Source organism: Nicotiana attenuata, unplaced genomic scaffold (genome assembly GCF_001879085.1).
Source record: "Nicotiana attenuata strain UT unplaced genomic scaffold, NIATTr2, whole genome shotgun sequence".
Taxonomy (NCBI): Eukaryota; Viridiplantae; Streptophyta; class Magnoliopsida; order Solanales; family Solanaceae; genus Nicotiana; species Nicotiana attenuata.
Window position 1 is genome coordinate 49,158 of NW_017671490.1, and position 22,271 is coordinate 71,428.

Genomic DNA, 22,271 nt, shown 5'->3' on the forward strand with positions numbered 1-22,271 from the left:
AAATCTTGGATACGCCTTTAATTAGACTCTCATCTTTTTATAGAAAAGCAAAACTCGAATGGGTATAACAGATGGTCAAATTACATAACTTTTTTTTTGGTGGATATAATATAAAGGAAAAATTGGGGGATGTTGATACAATTAGAAATTCAGATTTAGCTTACCTGGAAATGTTTACTGCAGCATCTGTTCTTGCTAAGGCATATATGACTCAATGGTTCAAAGATTGTAACTTATTTGGTACGATAACTGGAAAAAAGGTTAACAATGTTTTTTTTTTGCTTAGCAATGAAAGTTTATTATTAAGCACGTAATTAAGAAGTGTTATTACAGCATAGGACTGATCTTAACGATGCAGTCCCTAATAAGTTTTTATGGAAAATTAAGAAAGCAAGTAAAGGTGGTTCACACGAGAAGGAGTCTTCGCGTTCAACATAAGTATGTGATTTTCAGGTACTCCCATATTTTGCCAGTGTATGTGCCACTTGGTTTCCCTTCACGGTAGATGTGCCTAACAGCTGGTTGGCCCATTGCGCCGAGCAGGAATCTGCAATCATGTAGAAAGTTAATGTAAGCTTTGTTATCGCATGTGTTATTTAATAAGAAAATTAATACCTGACAGTCCGTCTCCACTATTAGTGGTATTCGATTTTTTGTGAAAGCGAGTTCCAAACCTGTGAGTAGTTGATATGTGGCTATAATTCATGGTTTAGCATATTATGTGCCTTGCATTTTACATGCTTTAATGATAAATTACATTTTGTTTGCGCGTAATGGAGTCTATTTTATGTGTAGGTGAATTGGAGATGAAAGTAGAGTAAAAGGGATACTTAAACGTTGAAAGTGTGCTCGAGAACAGTGAAAATAAGAGGCCAGGCAAAAGCCAGCTCAACCAGGTAGCCTGGCGAGGCCAGCCAAAGGCCAGGCTGAGGCTGGCGTTAGGCTGGCGACGCCAGGCCTGGTGCCAGGTCCAATCCGAGTTTTGAAGACTTAATTTGTTTCCCGGCTTGACTAGGATTTGACCTACACGTTTAGGTCTTGGCCTAAACATATAAATAGACCCAAAAACGCCACTTTGAAAGACTTTAGACCTAGACAGACGAGAGGGAGATCGAGATGGGACAGATTTGAGAGGGGATTCGACCTAAGGAGGCAAGAACACACTAGGAGCAAGGCGGAGAATTCTTCTACGAGTTTTTCACTTCTTTTTTTTTTATTTTCATTATTGGTTATGAATTCTAGTATTGTAGTTATGCATGATATTATGAATTGCTAATTTGTTATCTAGGGTTTTGATGGAACCTATTGAAGGATGATTTTCCTGTTACGTTAATATAGATTTGCTGTAGCTTTTTCTCTATTTGTTCAACTACGTTTATATTGTGGTTGGTTGAAGAGCTCTCAATCGGCTGTGCCTATTTGGTGTGTATTACTCGGGAGAGAGTGCATATTTAGGTAGTTGTTGAACAACATCACTCCTAACGTATATGAGGGATCAATACGGAGGGTTAAAGGTGGATTAGGGATAATGAAACCTTGGGGCGATCCGAGTGAGCTGTAGTTAATGCCAGCTAGCGTAATTTGGGAGAATATGTCTAGTAAATTGTGGTAATTACTCGGGAGAGAGTTACGACAGTCAGAGTGCTCATGATCGGTAGAGAAAACTTAGGCAAATTTATAGAAAACGTAGCGGAAAGGATTCCGACAATAGGGAAAATCATAACTCTAGACCTCGGTAATCTTGTCTCTAATCCTTATCCTTCTTAATTGATAGTTTTACTGCTTTCTAGTATTTGTTAGTTAATTAGATAAAAATAAATATTATAATCTTTATAATTAGGAAATTGTTTGGACTTGTGTTCTTAGCGATATTGAGCAACTGCAGCTAAGCTTTAGTTCTCTGTGGGATTCGACTCCGGATTTGTAAACCGGCCGGATTATATTTGCAACGACCGCTTAGACCTTTTTATAAGGCATAGTAGGGCGTGATCAGTAGTGCAATTATTTCTGCTTGTATTGGTGATGAGGCCACTATATGTGGCTAGGGAGTCCATCAATCTGCTTGAAAGGTTAACAATGTTTTTTCACCTAACATTCTATTTTTATGCCATTTGCGAAGATGTTGTTTGAAATATAGCAAAGCAATGTTCGGTTGGCAAACCAAGGAAGACATTATTCCTATTTTAATAAATATAGACTTTTTTTTTGACTTCCCAATAATTTACTTAAAGTATTAAAATTTTACTTCTATTATATTCCTTTCCTAGCGTCTGTTGTATAGGGATGGTGTCTCAATTCCATTTAGCTTAGCCTAAAATAATTGGTATTTTGCCAAAGTTTGGCTCAACCACCAAAACGGAGTTTGAAAGGAAAAAGATATATAAACCTAAATAAATGCCCATCCAAAAAAAAAAAGAATAAATGGTATATATATATATATATATATATATATATATATATATATATATATATATATATATTGTATTTTTTTGAGACATGCTCTTAAAATAGTTGTTCCATTCTGAGTGCCTATTCCCAACACCATCTAATTTGATTTTAGGATATACACCTAATTTTTCTGGGATGATATTTCAAAGATAATAAACCTGTAATTATATCTCAAGTGATCTGATACTATAAAAAATATCGGACTAACAATGTATATAAGTTAAATTACGAATCGTAAAAGAATAGCATATGTTTTCACAAAACCTAGTACAAATGTAATTCAATAATCTTTCTTTACTTTAACAGATAATATTAATACTCCGTAAATTAAGATATATACGATAATACATTATAGTTCAATACTAGTAATATTTCCATGAAAATATAACATAAACACGTAACATGCCCGACTAAGTTTTTTCCCCAAAGATATTTCCAAAATCTAAATCTCTAAAAAGTAAACTAAAACTAAATCCAAATACCATCAGAAAATTCATAGAATTTTTATCTGTAAATTGTACTAACTTTCTAGCAACTGCTATATATTGGAAAAAATCCTAATTTGTCTGCGTTCTTGTCGTAAGACGTACTTCAACCGTCAACGGTAAATACCTAATACAAGTGGAAGTCAAGGTTCTAATCTTAATGAAATACTACTTATATATTTGACAACAATAAAATAAAAATATGGATACGTACGCATGTACTTTTAAACCAAAAATATTTCAAAAGTTCCATTCAACTTGTATATATATACCCAAATATCCTCAAGAACTTCAAAATCCAAAGCAATTTTAACTTTCTCTAAGGTATGAAGCTCTCTTCCTTTTTTTTCTTTCTTTTATGTCGTTGATCAGTGGCGGAGCCACCTTATGCTAAGGGGTATCAATTTTCCGGAAAATTACATTATTTAGCTAGGTTAAAAATTTATTTTTGTATATATTACTATATGTATGTTGACTCCACTTATTTTCTTCATATGTTTTATATATATATTTTGATATCAAATTCCTGACTCTGCCACTACCGTTGATACTTCTTGCATGGTTTGTGATAATATTCATCTATGTTCCTTCGTCAAATTGTTCAACCACTTCATCTAAGATTAAAAGTTTAAGTTGTTAGTGTTAATAATTGATGCCTGTGTGAACTAAACCATTAAGTTTTCTGCATATTCTGATACCATATTAAATTGAATACGCTTTTATTCACTTAATTATATTCTTAACATTGATAGTTGTTCTTTTGCAGTGTTTTTATGCTAGGAGAGATGGTTGGAAAGAGGTTACAACGACAAACATTATTATGGTTTACAATTATTATCCAGCTTTTCTCGATTTTCACTAGTTCGAGGATGCTGCATGCTAGGTATATACATATAATAATAAGATACTAATAACTTTCTATTTTTTCTTTTTTCCTTTTCCCATTGTGAAATTTTAAGCTCAAACACTTAGCTATATTTATCGAGAATTTCTTTTATTTTTTCCTTCTATTATCTGCATAAAAAAAGAAGAAGAAGTATTTATAAAGAAAACCAAAAAAACAAAAACACTGGTATATTGTAATTTCTCCAATTTGTTGTACGTTGTTGAATGGATGTTAATTATAACATGATCATTAACGCTGTTACTATGTTGAGTTTAATATATGACTCATATATCGTCTGACCTTTTTTTTTTTTTTTTTTGATCTCCTAATTACAGGCATACTCCATTAATGAAGGATCCTCCAGTCAAATTGCACATCTCACATCACCATGTAAAGTCCCATAATGACTTTTTGACTTTGTTCCTTGACTAATTAGTCGGTAGGGGTGTACAAAGGAAACCGACAAACCGCACCAACCTGATAATCTGAGTCAAATCGAGAAAAAAAATTCTACTATGGTTTGGTTTGATTTGGTTTGGTGTTGGAAAAAAAAACCCGACCATAATTGGTTTGGTTTGGTTTTAACTAAAGAAAGTCAAATCGAAACCAAACCAACCCGACATTACACATATGAAAATTTTAGATATATTTAATATATAAATATACTTATTGTGATGTAATTTATAAATATTTCTTAAAAAATTTCATAATTTTATCTTTTAAGGTATTATTTCAAGGTTGGACTTAGAACTTTTGAATATTCCAATAAGTTTTATAGCCATTAACATTAGTAAATTAAATAATGCTAACAAAAGCCCAAACCAAAATCAAATCAATATTAATGCTAACAAAAGACGTTCAATTCAATACTACGAACGGGAATGTATTGAATATTTATTCTTTGTTTTGCAATAATTTAGATAAAAATGCATAACCTATTTTTATTTTTTCTTTAGCGTTTAGTCATGTAATTAATACTCCCTTATTAGTCTACTTATTTTAGCATGACTTAGTACTTTTAGATTATGTTTATTTTTATTATGGCTTTATAATTAGCAATATTTAGGATAATGCCATGCCACATCTCATATTTTGTATTATTTTCTTGTAAAATACTTTATATAGTTGTATCTTACTAGGATTAAAGAAATATTTTGAGCACAATTTATATATTTTGTTCTACGAAGATTTTACCGGAAAAAAAAAACCCAAAAAAATCCGAATAATCCGAAAACCCGAGAAAAATTGAGAGCGAAAAACCCGAGTTTTATTAGTTTGGTTTGGTCTTTAAATTTAATAACCCGACACAATTGGTTTGGTTTGGTAATTGTAAAATCCGAACTAACCCGGCCTATGTACACCCCTATTAGTCCGGATCTTTACACAAATAGCTGACTAGATTTACTTTTTATTTTTCTTAACCAGTATACAAAAATTATATACTGATTATATATGGTTAATGGCTATATACATAATATAATACATGGATTATAAATCTATATATTATACATTTTGTGATTATTTTTAGTTTAAGCGGTTGGATGGACGGCTAATAAGAGGCGGACCTAGAATTTGAAAGTCGGGGGTGCATTTTTGGATTCAATCAAAATCTATTTTGTATAAAGAGTGTCCATTACTAATAATGTATCACTATTTTCTAAAGACATATGCATGTATATATATACTAATTTTCCGAACTTTACGAGTGTCAGTGATCCCTCTACGTACAGCATAGGTTCGCCTCTGCTTCTAATAGTTCTCCTATGTGATTGAAAGACTTATATTCATGTATTTATCAGGTGATAATAGATAATGGAATCGTCCAACTTACCCTATCAAATCCAACTGGACACATTGCTGGGGTAAGTTACAAAGGCATTGATAATCTCATGGAGAAAAGGTTTCCAGAATCAAGGAGAGGGTAAGTTATTTTTGATTTTTCCTTTTCATACTTAGCTTTTCACCATTACATGAAAGAATTAAACTAATGTTATTGTGAACCCATATTGGATCTTTACACAAATAGCCACCCGGATTTACTATTTACTTTTTCTTAGCCGGTATACATAAATTATACGCTAATTATACATGGTTATACACGCGCGCGCACACACATATATAATACTCCATCGACTACTTTTAGTTTAGGCGGTTGGATATACGGCTATTTAGGTTAATTCTTCAAAATTTTAATAATACAATAAGTTCAGTACTAAACTTTTAAGTATGAATTATCAAGTTCAAATCTTGGATCTGCCACCGTAAACGAGTGCTTGTTTCCTTTGTCGCCGGATATGGTAACAGTATTACCACCTTCAACTAGTTATCATGTTTGGATGATTATTTTTAAATGCAGATACTGGGATACCATGTGGAAATCTCCAGAAGACAAAGATAGCACTTTTGATACGTAAGTTATTTAATTTGGTTTTTAAGTTAATTGCAATTAACACCATATAGTTTAGCTTCATATAAAATGTTATATACATAAACATATGTGTGACGTTTTATGGTATATATGCAAAAATATTCTCAGGTTTTTCATGACAAATTTCCAAGTTATAGCAAAAGATGATAATAAAGTCGAAGTTTCTTTTACAAAAACGTGGAATTCCAATGCTGACCATGATCTTCCTCTAAACATCGACAAAAGGTGAGTTCTTTTACATGATTAATATTATATTCTCCATAATGTGAGTTTTGTGAATGCCAACTGAGTATCATAACTAAATTGTCTTTTAATTATATAATAAAAAATATGGGTTAATTATTTTACATGAAAAATTACAGGTTTGTGATGCTGCGAGGAAGTTCTGGATTCTACTCATATGGTATATTTGAACGTCCAGAAGGAATGCCTGAACTTAGACTAGAGGAAGCCAGGATCGCAATTAAGCTCAGACAGAGTTTGTAAGATTTAAATCTTAGCCCTAAAGCCTACTGACTATTTATAATTTAGCCATATATGTGTAGAAGTGTTATTTGACATACAGTGAAAAATGTAATTGTATAATTGACCACCATGTGACTCCGTAACAATAGCACGGGCTAGCCAGTTTTCGGACTGGTCATTCAAAAATAGTCATCGTTTGCAAAGTCATTGAAATATAGTCACTATTTTGCTGCAACAGGGACCGGTCCAGTATAATATACTGGAGATCTGTGCACCTGTGTATGAACTTTCAGCATATTATGTTGGAACTCCAACAGGCGGAAGTTCCAGCATAATATACTGGAGATTGGAGCACCTGTGTATGAACTTCCAGCATATTATGCTGGACCGGTATATTATAACTGGAACTCCAGTATATTATGCTGGAGTTCCAGCATAAGTATGCTGGAACTCCAGTATATTATGTTGGAGTATTTTCCGGATTATAAAAAGTGTTTTCGTTCAGATTTATCTTTACATGAAAAGTGGCTAAATTTCGATTACCTTTGAAACTGTGGCTATTTTTGAATGACCACTTATAAATCTGGCTATTTTTTAATTTCTCCCTATGACTCCGCCCCTGCTCTTTAATCTCGAGTTGTAGTTGGAAGCGCATATATATATATATATATATATATATATATATATATATATATATTAGTGGTCAAGAGGTCACAATTCAAACTGCAATGGACGAGTTTTAATTTAGATATTAGTGATCTCAAGAGTACCATCGTTGTCCATTGAAGCATTCCATTATTCTTTGTTAACTATGTGAAGAAAAATTACATTTAATTAGTATTTTAAATTGTTATTTAGCTGAATTAATTTCCTATATTTAGGTTCCTCTATATGGCTGTATCAGACGATATGCAAAGGGTAATGCCAACAGATCAAGATCGTTCAACTGGCAAAGTCCTTGGTTTCAGAGAAGCTGTTAAAATAACACATCCATCCAACCCTAAACTCAAGAATGAGGTAATAATTAAGTGATTTTCTCCATAATTAACTGCATTATTTAAACTTAATTAAAAAAAATTGCAATTAATGATTAATATTGAATATTATTATGATTTAGGTTGATGACAAGTACCAATATTCGTCCGATAATAAGGATATCAAGGTACATGGATGGATTTGCAATCGTCCTCATGTAGGGTTTTGGGTGATTACACCAACCAATGAATATCGTAGTGGTGGACCAATGAAGCAAGATCTTACTTCTCATGCCGGTGCAACATCCTTAGCGGTAAGTGATTTTATTACTATTTGAGAAGTCAAACAGTTTTTTCTTTATATGTTTCGCTTTAATTATATAAGTTGCACAAGCATATGATGATTAAGTTCTAATAGAGGAGACGTTAGAACTACAAATTTCGAGGGTTAACCCTTTGTAAACGTCACAACTGATGAACCTAGAGCCTTTATTATAGAAATTATATTGTAATTGAGAGATTGGGCCATGTCTCAGCCCTAGTACGACAGATCATGTCTCACAGATCAACTACTGATTATCGCCTTGGTAAGTTATCACGTTGTATGTATTTTATAAATATGCTAAATATTCGTAAATATTTAATTGTGAATCCAGTTACTTATTGTATATTTACTTGAGGTCATTGTAGGAACTTATAAACTTCAAATCATGAATACGCATCTGCTCTAAACCTCATTATTATTTTTGAACCGTGGGAGTATTTGATGGCACAAACAATAAGTAATACAATAATTTGAAGAACTTATATAATAATATTAATGCATTTTGTTTTTATGTTTTTTGCAGACATTTTTCAGTGGACATTATGCAGGTCCAGAATTAGGAGTTAGTCTCAAAGAAGGAGAGCCATGGAAAAAAGTATTTGGTCCTGTTTTCTTTTATCTCAACTCTGATTCTGGTAACAACCATCGTACTCTTTGGGAGGATGCTAAAAGACAGGTAAATTGATAATAATTTTCAAAAGTAGAACTAGGATTTGAAGCTTACAGGTTTAGAATTTTAATATTTTTAAGTTAATGAGCACTGAATTAATAATTTATACATATTCAATAGATTACTTAAGACAGATACAAGGTTTCGCGAGCTATTATACAGTGAACAGGTTACCCGGTACGCACCCGAAGAGTAGCGGTTGCGGATTTCCCTGGGAATTTTCAAAAATATAGGGTTTGCCTAAAATTATTAGGATAGGCCAAACCCATAACTTTGACTCTAGCTCCGTCCCTGATAATTTTACTAGTATGATTTTCTTACAAAATAATAACAATAAACTAACATAGAGCATGAAATTTTATTCATTAATTTGCAGATGTTTGAAGAAACTGCAAAATGGCCATATGATTTCCCAGAATCAAAAGACTATCCCAAGGCCAATGAACGTGGCACAATTAGTGGTCGATTATTGGTCGATGACAGGTACTTATTTCCTCAGTTTCTTAATCTCGCGATTTTTGAATCATTTTAGAGTTTAATTAATTTATTAGTAAGCTCAAATTTAGATTGGTTATAATAAAGTGTTTTAGAAAAAAAATGAAGGTTTCTGTAACTTCGTTTTATTATTAGGTACATAAGCAACGATCCTATCTTTGCTAAATCTGCATATATTGGATTGGCTTTGCCTGGAGATACTGGATCATGGCAAACAGAGACCAAGGTAAGCCCTATTAAATATTTACTATATTCAGGAAAAATGACATTGTATTGCCGCTATAAAAATAATAGTCGAAAAAATATATATAATTTGTATATTTTTTTATATATACACTCTATATGTTATATACAAAAATTATACAAGTTTTATACACTTTTTCGGCTACCAGATGTAAATAGTTTCTGGCACGGGCTAAAAGTGATAATACGCCTAATATTTATGTGTAAATTTTTTATATTAACTGTATATATAACTTAAACTCTTTTTATAAATGTCATGATTAAAGTATTTTTTAATGAGTTATTCTCTTTTTTTAACTTTTTCTTTTCTTTTTCTTATTTGCTCTCAGGGTTATCAATTTTGGACTCAAGCAGATGAGACCGGATATTTTAAGATTACTGGAATTATACCCGGAACTTATAACTTGTACTCTTGGGTCCCTGGAGTTATTGGAGATTACAAATACAACCAAACCTTGAGCATTACTCAAGGTTCTTTTTGGCATTATAACTATTGTTACCGTTCAGTTATTTTGTTTTTGATTATTCCTTCCGCAAGTTTAGTTCATTTTTCCGCACTTGTTAGGCTTACCTAGTCGTGGAGACTAGGTGCCGTCACGACAGTTCACTGAGGGCGAACTGGGGTCGTGACAAGTTGTTGTTCTCCTTTTTCCCCTTTTTTCCAATTACAAAACTACTTGCTTAAGAATCAAAATAACTTTTTTTTTGTTGCAAAAATAACCATTATGTGTGCAGGAAGTGAAATTAATCTAGGTCATTTAATTTATAATCCTCCAAGAAATGGTCCAACTCTATGGGAAATAGGCATCCCTGATAGAACTGCTGCTGAATTCTTTGTCCCCGATCCATTGCCCGGCTTCACTAACCGCGTTCTCAGCAATAGTACACAAAAGTAAGCTTCTATTAAACATAACTAATTTTGTTTCTCGTTATTCACAAAAAAAATTACGAGTTTAAGTTCTATGTACCGATAGTGTAATAAGTATGTATAAGAAAACTTTTATCATATCGATTATAACTCGATTTGGTTATCTTTTATTATTTGCAGGTTTAGACAATATGGTTTATGGGATCGTTATACAGATTTATATCCTGAAGAAGATTTAGTATACAAAATTGGTGTTAGTGATTACACAAAGGATTGGTTCTACGCCCATGTAACTAGGTAATTAATTAAAGTAGTATATTGTTTAAAACATTAATATTTTTGTAGTACTAATAGCCATATAATTATTGGCGTTTTTTTTTAAATTTTTTGTGGAATTTTCCCATTGCAGGAGAACTGAAAACAAGAAATATATACCAACAACATGGCAAATATCATTTGAACTTCCAACTGTGGATAAAACGGGCTCTTATACACTCCATGTGGCATTGGCTTCTGCCACTTATTCCCATTTGCAAGTATGTAGCCAAACTCCTCTCTCACTAACATTTTTTTTTAAGAATTAAATAGTCGTTAACTTTTTCACTTAAATTGAATATAGCCGGTTGAAGTATAATATATATATCACCTATATATAATATGTGTATAATCGTATATAAATAAGGTATATACTATATATACCGGTTAGAATAAATTATCGACCGGCTATTTGTATAAACAGTAATTCGACCGGCCGGTTATTTGTGTAAAGAATCCCTTTTTTTTTCAAACCAACCAAAATTTTTTTGGGTCATCCAACCAAATAAGTACACTTACAATGCAACTCTTTTTTTGGAGAAAATCTCACTTTATACCTATTAATTTCAAACTATTTACCCTTTAATGCCTAGGCCTAAACTATTTATCACTCCTACCCATATTCCCCAAATTATTTACCCGCTAATTTCAGATAAGAAACTAACTCCCGCTTCCTTTAGCTTCTCCAGGACAAATGTGGCTGTGTCACCTTGCCCAACTGGTAGTATTTTATTTCTTCTTATATTATATTAAATAATATTAATATTATTTTTTTTCTTATTCTCATTGAGTTCATTTGACGTGAACTCTAACTTACCACTCTAGTCACGTAGAGGCAATTTTCGAGTTAAACATGTCTTTAAATAATATTAATATTATATTTTTTTCTTATTCTCATTGAGTTCATTTGACGTGAACTCTTACTTACCGCTCTAGTCACGTAGAGGTAGTTTTCGAGTTAAACAAGTCTCTATCTTTTCTCATTCAACTCTCACTCTTCAAAGTAGGGGTATACAAAGAAAATCGATAAACCGCACTAGATCGATAATCCAAGTCAAACCATTTTTATTTATCATAATCGATAAGCCGCACTAATACCTTCTGGAAGTTCATACTGAAATTTGATAGCATTTGGAGCTGATTTAAGGTGATTGAGATCGAAATTTTCAGCCGAAAATCGAAAAGAACACAACTACCCAATAGTATACTGCTATGGTATACAATATGCTGTAGGAGTATATAGCTATACTGCAACAATATACTATTATACTTTACAATATACTGCAATGATATATTGTAATAATCGAAGAAGAACACAATTACTTAACAGTATACCGCTACAGTATACAATATACTATAGGAGTATATAGTTATACTGCAATAGTATACTATTATAGTATACAATATATTTGTTATAATATACTGTAACAATATGCAATATACTATAACAGTATGTTGTAATTGTATACAATATACTATAATAATATACTTATTACTTGTAAATTCACTTGCCTTTTCCCTTTTAATTTGCTTTAAGCTTTTACCTAGCGTCAGGGGCAAATCGAAAATGCGAAAAAAAAAAAAAATATTATAGTATACTATATAATGTAATGGTATGCTCTTACAATTAGATCCTTTGAGAATTTTTTAAAATTTTTATTGACAAGTGATATTATTTCAGTTTAATAATTGAATTAAATTTTTTTAACTCTTTGCGTACAATTGTATACCCTGTTGGTATAGCTATATACTATACTGGTATCATATGTTTGTTAATATTTTTTGGTTGTATTAGCTACATTTACTTGGTACACAATTTGATTTTCTTTAGTAATAATATAAAAAAATAATAAAAAATAGTGAAAACAGTAAATGAAATTAGATTATGAAGAGAAAAAGAATATATAAAAAAAAAGTTAAATGAAATTAGAAAAGGAAAAAAAAGAAGAAGAAGAAAACGAGAAAAAGAAAAGGAGAAAAGAAAAAAAAAGAAAAAAAAAAGAAAAGAAATAGAAAAGATTTGGAGAATAAAGAAAAAATTCCCCACAAAAACTACTATAGGTAGGAAATGTAATTAGTTTATGGGTAGAAAAACAAATGGGTAGACAAGGGTAAATAGTTTTGTTTTTGTGGGTAACTGTATCAAAACCCCCTTTTTTTACACTGACAATGCAGAATTGTCTTAACACTATCAAATCATATAAAAGGTAATTAAAGCTAATTATCCGTAAAAAGAAATTAGTAACCTGAAATATTGGAAGTAAACCTTCTACAGCAAGTTAAACTGCACTGACTGTGGTAAATTTCATTTACATTATCCGTGGTTTTTAAGTTAAATCCTATTACAAAATAGATTAGTGCATTGCTTTTCTCTTAATTTAATTTGTTTCTCATTACAAGTATATATTTGGATAATAATATGTTGTTTTTGGTTTTCTGAATTATAGGGAAGAATAAACAACCCTGATAGACCAAGGCCAAATTTTGAAACCCCAGGAATTGGGAGGAGTAATGCAATAGCAAGACATGGAATTCATGGATTGTACAGTCTTTTCAGTTTTCAAATTCCAGGATATGAATTACAAAATGGAGAAAATATCATATATTTAAAGCAAGTTAAAGGTGGTAGTCCTTTTAATGGAGTCATGTATGACTATATTCGACTCGAAGGCCCTCCACAGTAAAATTAGATTATATATATTCAGAAAATTTAGGAGTGCAGTACAATTTTTTCACTTTTTTTTTTTTTTTGTAATTTTTTATTCTTTCTAGCGCAATAATTTGGTCTTTTGTATTCTTTTGTGGGTTGAATGGGAGAAGCAGATTTGTTTTCCCTAAAAGGGGATATATTGATTCAACTTTATCTAACTGCAGTTACAATTCTTTGTATTTTTGGGAAAATTTATTACATTTCTTAAAAGAATCTAAGGTTGAGTGTATAAAATTATTTTCGTAGTCTACAGGTGTGTAACAGGGATTTAGGTACAAGTTCAGATGGTAATCTATGTATTTCGCCTACATAAATTTATACTAATTTAATAAGATTACAACGAATAGGAACCCATAATTTTGAAGAAAAAAATAATAGATTCAATATTAAAAATCTTATAGGTTGAACCCATAAAGAATACATCTATTTGTCGACTAAACTCTATAGAATTTAAATCGTGAATCCCAAAGAGATGAACTCTCTCTTCCCTAATGCTCATTTTCATACTGAATTTATTAGATCAAAAGAAATAATTACAGAGATCAAGATTGTTTACTGTGAGCCTAGACAATTATCATTATGAATAAAATATAGATTAAGTCATTAAGATATCCAGAAAACATAAATTCAACAAATGTTTTTATCATGTCTACCTCATACTTATGTCACAGGGACATGTTTTGATCCTTAACCATTGGAAATCTGACGAGAATTTCTCACACAAAATTTTCCTTATTTGTTGGAAAAGCCGACTGTTTCCTACATAGACAACATCATTGGGCAAAGAGAGCTTTGGGTTTGCTTGTTTAACAGCATTTTGATTAGTAGGTTATCAAAAGTAGAGAAATAAAGCAAACAGTAGAGATCGGTTTAACTAAACCAGACTGTACTTTTTGTGGTTTTCCATAGGATTTAACATAAATAAATTGTTGGCTAACCCACGATTTAAACTTTGTGTTCAAGTTCAAAATTCTATCACAACATGTTGAAGATGATGTTACGCAGCATTCAGAGAAGCTTCTAGAGATTGCCGCTTAGGTATGACAATTGAGGTTGCTCCTGCTATAGGTCGGAAGTCGGCAGAAAATGCTTTAAAAAGCTGTTGACCTGAAGAGTAAAGTAAATCCATAACATACCCGGCCCGACTCACGTCATTCCAACCACCTAGGTCCAGGTATTCTGAAGAGAGAGAGAGAGAGAGAGAGAGAGAGAGAGAGAGAGAGTGCCAGCATGAGGTCAAGAATCCGTTTATTCAACAATATCTCTATTGGGCAAGCGAAGACCAGTCGAAAGTGAGCTTCCCGATAGTCTCTCCCTTCCTAGAAATAAAATTCTAACTATCCCGTTCCTGTCTCCTTACTCGAGAAATATATTAATTGCACTAATTTTTTACTGAATTTTTTACACATATACAAATTCATGGCTAAAACAAAGTTTACCTCTACAAGTAGTGTAAAAGTTCTTTTTATAGACTTAATGTATAAAAGTTAAACTCATATTCAGAATAATATCGATATCAACAACATGAATAACCGATCTCATAATAAGCTTGTCCGTAATACAAAGTATGCTTCCAGTGTCGAATTAAAATTACAACAGCTAGCAAACTTGAACATCATACATGCTCCTTTAGTAAGCTTCATCTTCTCCCTATCCAAGAAAATAAACTGTTAATTATACTTATTACTCCCTTCGGTCCAAAATAAGTAATTTTTTGGCTTTTTTCTTGTGGTCCAAAATAAGTGATTTTTTCAGATTTCAAGAATGAATTAATTATTTTTTTCCTACATTGCCCATGGAGTAAATAATATTGGAGTATGTGTTAGGAGTGTTTATGTGAAGAGATAGTAAAGGTTAATATGGTCAATTTCATTGTTAATTAATGTTAACGGTAAATTTTTTAATATGTGTGAAAACAACCAAAAAATCACTTATTTTGGATCGGAGGGAGTAACAGTTTAGGATTGAGGCGTTATTGTTGTTGTTGAATGTTGATGTTGTTTACCCTAAAAACTTAAGTATTTTGATAATTAAACATAAATTATAGATAAACATACTCATAATTTGCTTGATCAAATTAACTCACCTTCATTGGAGTAATGAAGTGTACAGATTTCTTTTTGGCCTTAACCTCAGGAGACTTATACTGATGTGATTCTCCATATTTCTTGATTAGCTTTTCCCTAACGTAGGTTTCATATATAAAAGTAGCTCCTCTAAACTGGGGCAAAACTAGCCATGCCACACCAATCAACTTCACATCGTACCATATTGGTATCCTAAATCAAAATTCATAAAACAAAATTAAAGTAAATAAATAAATATATATATATCTTCACCTTCTATTTCAAATTTTTAAAAAAAAACAACAATAAACTTGCTACTATAGTATGGAAAAACATTTTTTTTTATAAGCGGTCCTTGAGGAGTTCAGAAAGGATCTCATCATAAACTTTTTGAGATAGTGGCGGAATTATAGCCAAGAGGATATATAAAGCAATGGTGTAAATTAATCCACCGCAACAGTTATTTGGACCGTTTAAAAATAAAATGAGTCGATAAACTCTTCTATTCTACTCTCTTTGGAAATGCGAAGATTTTTCCGAAAAGTCAAAAGAGAGCTTACCAATCAAGAATGGGTTGAAGTAGCATCTCCACAAGTGTAAGAAAGGAATAGAGAATCCAATAAGAAAGCCATTGCTCGTCATCCAACTTGGAAGTGCTCTCTATAGCTATTATTGATGCATATCTACACAACATATATTCAAAAGGTATACAACAATATCAACCTAAAACAATCTAACTTAATAAGGAAAGAAGGGCACTTTTTTTATATACTCCCTCTTTTTCAATTTAGATATTCAAAAACTATACGAGAAATACAATAAGTTGTAATTATTCTCATGTCAATATGATAAAAAAAATACTTTAAAATGTTGGTCAAACTTTATACAATTTAACTTTCGATAAACGAAATATGTCATCTAATTTGAAACGGAGGGAGTAATAATATTACGTACAGAGGATAGAGCAACATCGTCACTGGCCTGCAATTTTAGTGCAAAATATACAACTGTCACTTTTCAAGAATTTTTGAACAAGTACTAAACATAGATAAAGAATTAAAGACCCCATAAGAAAAAGAATACAGGATTTTTTTTAAAAAAAAATATTGCATTACCCGGCAATAGTATGAAGATGAGTGATCAAAGTCCAAAAATGACCCATTATTATTTCCTTTTGAAAAGGAAATGATATGATTCAGATGAAACTTCAAAAAAGAAGAAGAACAAATGTGTTTGAGTGAGAGGAAGAAATGCGGAGCAGAGACTTTATTGAACAAAAGAAAACAATTGTCGGGTCTAAGATGGACATTAATCCGTATCAGATACTTACTTTGACGTAGTGTCCTAGGTTTAGCACATGACAGATCAAGTGAACTTTGAACATGAATTCAAGTACAAGATCCAAAGTAATTAATCACATCATTAGATTGAGTTTTAACAACAACAACCCAATTGAGTAATACTAATTAAAATGAAAAGACAACTGAGAGTGCGAATTGAACGAGAAACAGCTCATTGCACATACGGAACGTAGCTTATTCAGATAGCCTTATTTTATAATTTCTTACGAGTACTCTATCATCAACAAACAACGTTAAAAAGATAATCCTACCAATTACTTTTCACATGCAAAATTCTTTTTCGTACATCTAATATATACTATATAAAAAATTATTTAAATATAATTATCCTCGCCATTACAAAGGGCCACAAGAAATCTGAAAATAACACACAATAGATCTCAAAAAATAATTATTTTTTATTTAAATAATAAGTGGCCACAAGAGATCATTTTCTGAAAGATATGTTATATTTGTCCTTATTAAGTAATAGGAAACTATTGAAGAATTCCCTATGAAAAACATGAACATAATAATAAAAGCTCTGCTGAAGGTATGCTTCTCTCTCGGTGCAGGTAACTAACGTGAGCCAGCCATGGGAGGAGAGCTCATGTACCATCTCAGGAGGCAGTAATGGCAATGTCATCCTCGACGCGAGGGAGGAATAATGGAGGAAAAAGTGCGAGCACTAAAATAGAATTGGGAAACAACAGATCTGAGCTGGAAACCAATGAAACACTAAATACTAAGGCGATTGAGGAGAAATTACAGCAGAAACAAGCTGTGAAGCAATGGAACAAAGTGATTCAAGCAACTGCGAGATGTGAGAAATCAAATCCATCTAGTAGTGGTACGAAATCATGGGCAGATGAGGTGGAGGAGGAACTAGGGTTACCGGAACAGAAGAGCTCAATTTGGGATGAATACAATTGAATTGGAAGATATATCTAGTGAAATTTAGTACTGGAAAAATGCAATAGTATGTTATGTACTTGGTGCAGACCCCCCATTTGCTGTGATTAAAGGCTATATACAGAGGATCTGGGCTAAATAAGGAATAAACAAGATTTCAATGCTTAAAAATGGAGTTATTCTACTAAGGTTTGAAACTGAGAATGGGAAAAATGAAGCTCTCAATGGTGGAATATATCATTTCGATAATAAACCATTAATAGTGAAAGCATGGACTCCAGATATGGAGTTCACGAGGGAGGAGCTACTCACAGTTCCAATTTGGTTGAAGTTTCGAGGCCTAGATTTTAAGTGCTGGAGCCCTAAAGATTTTAGCAAAATAGGCAGCCTAGTAGCCATTGATGGTTGATCAAAACATAGAAAATAAGGTTGGCCTGCAGTTTGCTAGACTCTTGGTAGAAGTGGAAATGGATGTTACATTGCCAGAAGCGGTTCAAATTGGTTAAATCTTTCTCAATCATCCTGGCCGGAACTTGTATGCAGCACGTGCATGCATAAAAAAGTGTTGTTTAGGAATGAAAAAGGGCAGCTGATCGAGCAAAAGGTGACTTATGACTAGAAACCTACCTTATGTAAGTTTTGCCAGGCTTATGGACATGTAGAAGAGAATTGCAGGAAGAAGAAAGCACCTAAACCTGCTGTTCAGAAGGAGAAAGAGGAACAACAGGTGAACAGGAAACATGATAAACAAGCAGAGAAAACAGATGATAAGTTGGCGAAGAACAATGGCAAACAACAAATTGAAAACAGAGAGACAACATCAAATGTTGCTAGGATAACACCTTCAAGAGTGAGCAAAAGCACTCAAATCCAATGCCAACAGATTGTGAGGACAAACACATTTCAGGTGCTGGATAAGCCTGAGAAAAGCAGACAAGGGAGAAAGAAGTAGGTGGAAAAGAGGAAAGTGTGACCATACCCCACTCAGGGGATAGTTAACATGCTATGTTGGAATACAAAGGGCTTAAATGCCCCTATTAAGCAAAATGAGGTATAACTCCTTTGCAATGCTGAACAAGTTGATTTAATATGTCTTTTGAAAATAAAAATAAAGAAAGATAGAATGGACCAAGTAGTCCAAAAAATATTTGGGGGATGGCAATAGATCACAAATTTAGAGTTTCACTATGATAGTAAGATCCTGATTATATGGAGGCATGATTATTACAAGGTAATACCTGCGTAAATAACTGCTCAAATGACAACATGTGAGGTGAAATTCATTCCTTAACAAATGACCTTTATGTTATCAGTAATCTATGCTTTAACACTAAGGAAGAAAGGAGGAATTTATGGGAGAATATCATGGAGCAATGTAAGGTGTGCACAAGACCATGGATGCTTGTAGGTGATTTTAACTCAGTGCTAAACGAGGATGATAGAATAGGGAGCAACCCTGTTCCATGGGCAGAAATAGTGAATTTCCATAATTGTGTCGACGTTTGTGGACTAATAGCAATGACTCACTTAGGGAATCATTATACATGGAATGATAAACATGCTGACCAAAGGATCTTCTCAAAGATAGACTGAGTGTTTATAAATGGGGATTGGCTTGAAGATATGCCTCAATGCAAAGTAAGATATTTGCTTGAGGGTAGTAGTGATCACTGCCCAACAAAGGTAACATTAATAGCAGAGAAAGCCAGAGCTAAGAGGTCATTACAATACTGCAATGTATGGGTTCAACATCCACTCTTTTTAGACAGGGTAAGAGTCGGATGGGAAGTGCAGATCCAGGGGTGCAAAATATTGCAGGTAGTTAAGAAACTAAAAATGATGAAAAGAGGATTAAAGCAGTTGAATGCTCAATATTTTAGAAACATAGGGACAGATGCAGATGGAGACAAAGCAAAAACTTAAAAAAGCTCAAGAGCAACTACAGAGGTGCCCTATGAATACTGAATCTTAACAACAGGGGAGAGAGGCATACAAGAAGTTTAGGTCTTATTTGGAAAATTTATATCTCCAACAGCAAAGCAAGGCAAATTTGATACAGTTAGGAGATGACAACACAAAGTATTTTCATTCAGTAATCAAGTACAAGAGGTTGAAGCAGGAAATAACTCAACTAAAAGATGAACAAGGAGAGTGGAAAAGTGATCTAGATATAATTGCAAGAATTTTTGTGGACTAGTATGTAGAGCTACTAGGGAAAAATACTCCAACTAGAGTTAAAGAAAAAGAAGAATTCTTAAAAATGGGACCAATGCTTGCCATAGAGAATCAGGTAGACTTGATAAGACCATATAATGCTAAGGAAGTCAAGGACACAATATTTCAGATTGACAGTAGTAAAAGCCTAGGGCCAGATGGTTTTGGAAGTGGTTTTTTCAAGGCAGCGTGGAGTATAGTAGGAGAGGATATCATTGCAGCAATATTGAAATTCTTCCATAATGGGAAGTTACTGAAGCAACTGAATGCAACAAACATAGCATTGATACCAAAGGTAGAGGTCCTGGAATATGCCATCCAATACAGGCCCATATCTTGTTGAAATGCAGTGTATAAAGGGATCTCAAAGATGTTATAGAGCAGACTTAAACATCAGTTAGCTAGTTAATAGCAGACAATCAGGATGCATTCATTCAAAGCAGATCCATGATGCACAATGTTCATATGCGCCATGACCTATTGAGACACTATAGTAGGAAAACTTCCGCTAAATGCTTAATGAAGATAGATTTGAGAAAAATCTATGATATGGTGGATTGCTGGTTCTTGGAAGAAGTACTGAGAGGATTTGGGTTCCCTGAGAGGTTCCTACAACTGATCATGACTTGTGTGACATCAACAAAGTTTTCTATCAAGATCAATGGAGAAGATCATGGATACTTTGAAGGCAGAAAGGGGCTTATGCAAGGAGATCTTATGTCTCCTCTATTGTTTGTTTTAGTGATAGAATACTTTTCCAGAACATTGAAGTTCATGTGTGGTTTACCTGACTTCCAGCTTCATCCTATGTGTAAAAAACTTAAACTAACTCATTTAATCTTTGCAGATGATCTTATGATCTTCTACAAAGGTAACATTGCCTTAGTAACAAGAGTCATGGAAGCACTATCGCACTTCAGCAAAGCATCTGGTCTGATTGCAAACCTAGAAAAGTTAAATATTTTTATAGCAGGGGTTGATGAGGTGACTAAGGAGCAGTTGCTAACTAGGACATGATTCATACAAGGTACATTTCTTATAAGATGCCTTGGGGTGCCTCTGTCATCCAAGAAATGGAGCAAAATGGAGTGCTATCAATTAGTGAATAAAATAACAAGTAGGATTAAAGTTGTATATGCCAAGCAGTTATCCTATGCAGGAAGACTTCAAATAATCAACTCAATGTTGTTCTCCATTTATAATTTCTGGGGGGGGGGGGGGGAGGCAGTTTTCATCCTGCCCAGAGTGTGGTTAAGGAAGTTGATAAAATCTATGGGGGAGTTCAGAGGAAAAGAAAAAAGTTTTCCTTGTGTCTTGGGAAAAGAATGCTTCCCCAAGAAATATGGAGGTTTGAATGTGAAAGGAAGTAGACTTTTCAATGTAGCATATGTTGGAAAATTATTATGGCAACTGATTGATAAACAAGATTCCTTGTGGGTGAGTGGGTGCATGGAATCTATATGAAGACTAATAATAATATTTGGAACCACAAGCCACATTTGGATAACAGCTGGTACCGGAGGAAACTCAACTCCTTAAAAGATGAAATGCATTCATGGTATGAGCAAGATCACTATTCTCTAACTTTTGAAGGAGTGTAAACTAGAAGTTATTCAGCTCTACTAGGAGATATGCACAGATTGAAAATAGCAGACTTAATATGGAGTGTTATTGCACAACCAAAGCATATATTCTTTATGTGGTTAGGAGCATAGGGCAAACTATTAATAAAGGATAAGATTCGAAAATTGCATATCCAGGTTGAAGATGGAAGTTGTTGTTTATGTGATGCAAGAACAGGAAAAAAAAACACTCACTTGTTTGTATGTAGCTGGATCACAACACTCAGAGGAGCAATTACAGCTTGGGCTGGTGCTCAAATACATGAGAGAGACATTAGGAAGATCTTCGAGAGTATAAAGAGGAAGAACTGGAAGCAGAACAAGAAAGAAATAGTAGCAGCAATATTTGGATTAATGTTCTACCATACATGGAGGGTTAGAAACTGGAGAATGTTCAAAGGTGTCAGTGTAAATATAGAGGATGTAAAAAGACAGATAAAGCAGGATGTTATAGAAAAAATAGATACATCAGGTAGATCAAAAAAGGCTCATAAATGTAGAGAGTTTCTGCAAAAGATCACTACATAATTGTAAGTAGTATATGTCTGGAGGCTTAGTTTCCACAACACCCTTCCTAGAAGGTGGCTGTGGTATTAAGTGATCTTTAGATGTAATAAATTTGTTATAAATGGTAATATTCACAGTTGTTATGAAAAAAAGAACTATTGAAGAACCAATCTCTGATTGGATTGATTATCGATCATCAAAATTTGTCACATGTCCAGACTTAACCCGCCTCAAGCTAAATTACAGCAATACCGGTTCATCATTTTCTCCTCCTTACATTGAAACACCATAGCTGTTA

General features: G+C 33.0%; 2 protein-coding genes across 2 annotated transcripts; one reads left to right on the forward strand and one right to left on the reverse strand.

Moving 5' to 3' along the window:
* The first annotated feature begins 71 nt into the window (after positions 1 to 71).
* On the forward strand, positions 72 to 13,286 carry LOC109208608 (rhamnogalacturonate lyase-like). The gene is made up of 15 exons (XM_019371737.1): positions 72 to 260; positions 5,619 to 5,740; positions 6,176 to 6,229; positions 6,356 to 6,472; positions 6,610 to 6,729; positions 7,594 to 7,729; positions 7,830 to 8,000; positions 8,535 to 8,687; positions 9,058 to 9,164; positions 9,312 to 9,402; positions 9,749 to 9,890; positions 10,155 to 10,311; positions 10,468 to 10,584; positions 10,697 to 10,823; positions 13,050 to 13,286. Exons 1-15 carry the CDS (start codon positions 72 to 74, stop codon positions 13,284 to 13,286), a joined length of 2,040 nt encoding a protein of 679 aa, XP_019227282.1.
* A 1,474-nt stretch (positions 13,287 to 14,760) lies between these two features.
* Positions 14,761 to 16,643, reverse strand: LOC109208610 (HVA22-like protein e). Its single transcript, XM_019371739.1, has 5 exons — positions 16,494 to 16,643; positions 16,333 to 16,359; positions 15,939 to 16,061; positions 15,399 to 15,591; positions 14,761 to 14,962 (listed from the first exon to the last, which is right to left on the reverse strand). Exons 1-5 carry the CDS (start codon positions 16,538 to 16,540, stop codon positions 14,942 to 14,944), a joined length of 411 nt encoding a protein of 136 aa, XP_019227284.1. The 5' UTR covers positions 16,541 to 16,643; the 3' UTR covers positions 14,761 to 14,941.
* Between the last annotated feature and the right edge of the window lie 5,628 nt (positions 16,644 to 22,271).

Bases quoted from the DNA above. Each gene is read 5' to 3' on its own strand.
- LOC109208608 (XM_019371737.1), top strand. From the start codon at position 72: ATGGTCAAATTACATAACTTTTTTTTTGGTGGATATAATATAAAGGAA. The intron at 5,741-6,175 runs GTAAGTTATTTT...TTTTAAATGCAG, and splicing joins TTTCCAGAATCAAGGAGAGG to ATACTGGGATACCATGTGGA. The intron at 9,891-10,154 runs GTTCTTTTTGGC...TTATGTGTGCAG, and splicing joins AACCTTGAGCATTACTCAAG to GAAGTGAAATTAATCTAGGT.
- LOC109208610 (XM_019371739.1), bottom strand. From the start codon at position 16,540: ATGGGTCATTTTTGGACTTTGATCACTCATCTTCATACTATTGCCGG. The intron at 16,062-16,332 runs GTACGTAATATT...TATGTTGTGTAG, and splicing joins ACGATGTTGCTCTATCCTCT to ATATGCATCAATAATAGCTA. The intron at 14,963-15,398 runs GTGAGTTAATTT...TTTCTTGGATAG, and splicing joins ACTTCATTACTCCAATGAAG to GGAGAAGATGAAGCTTACTA.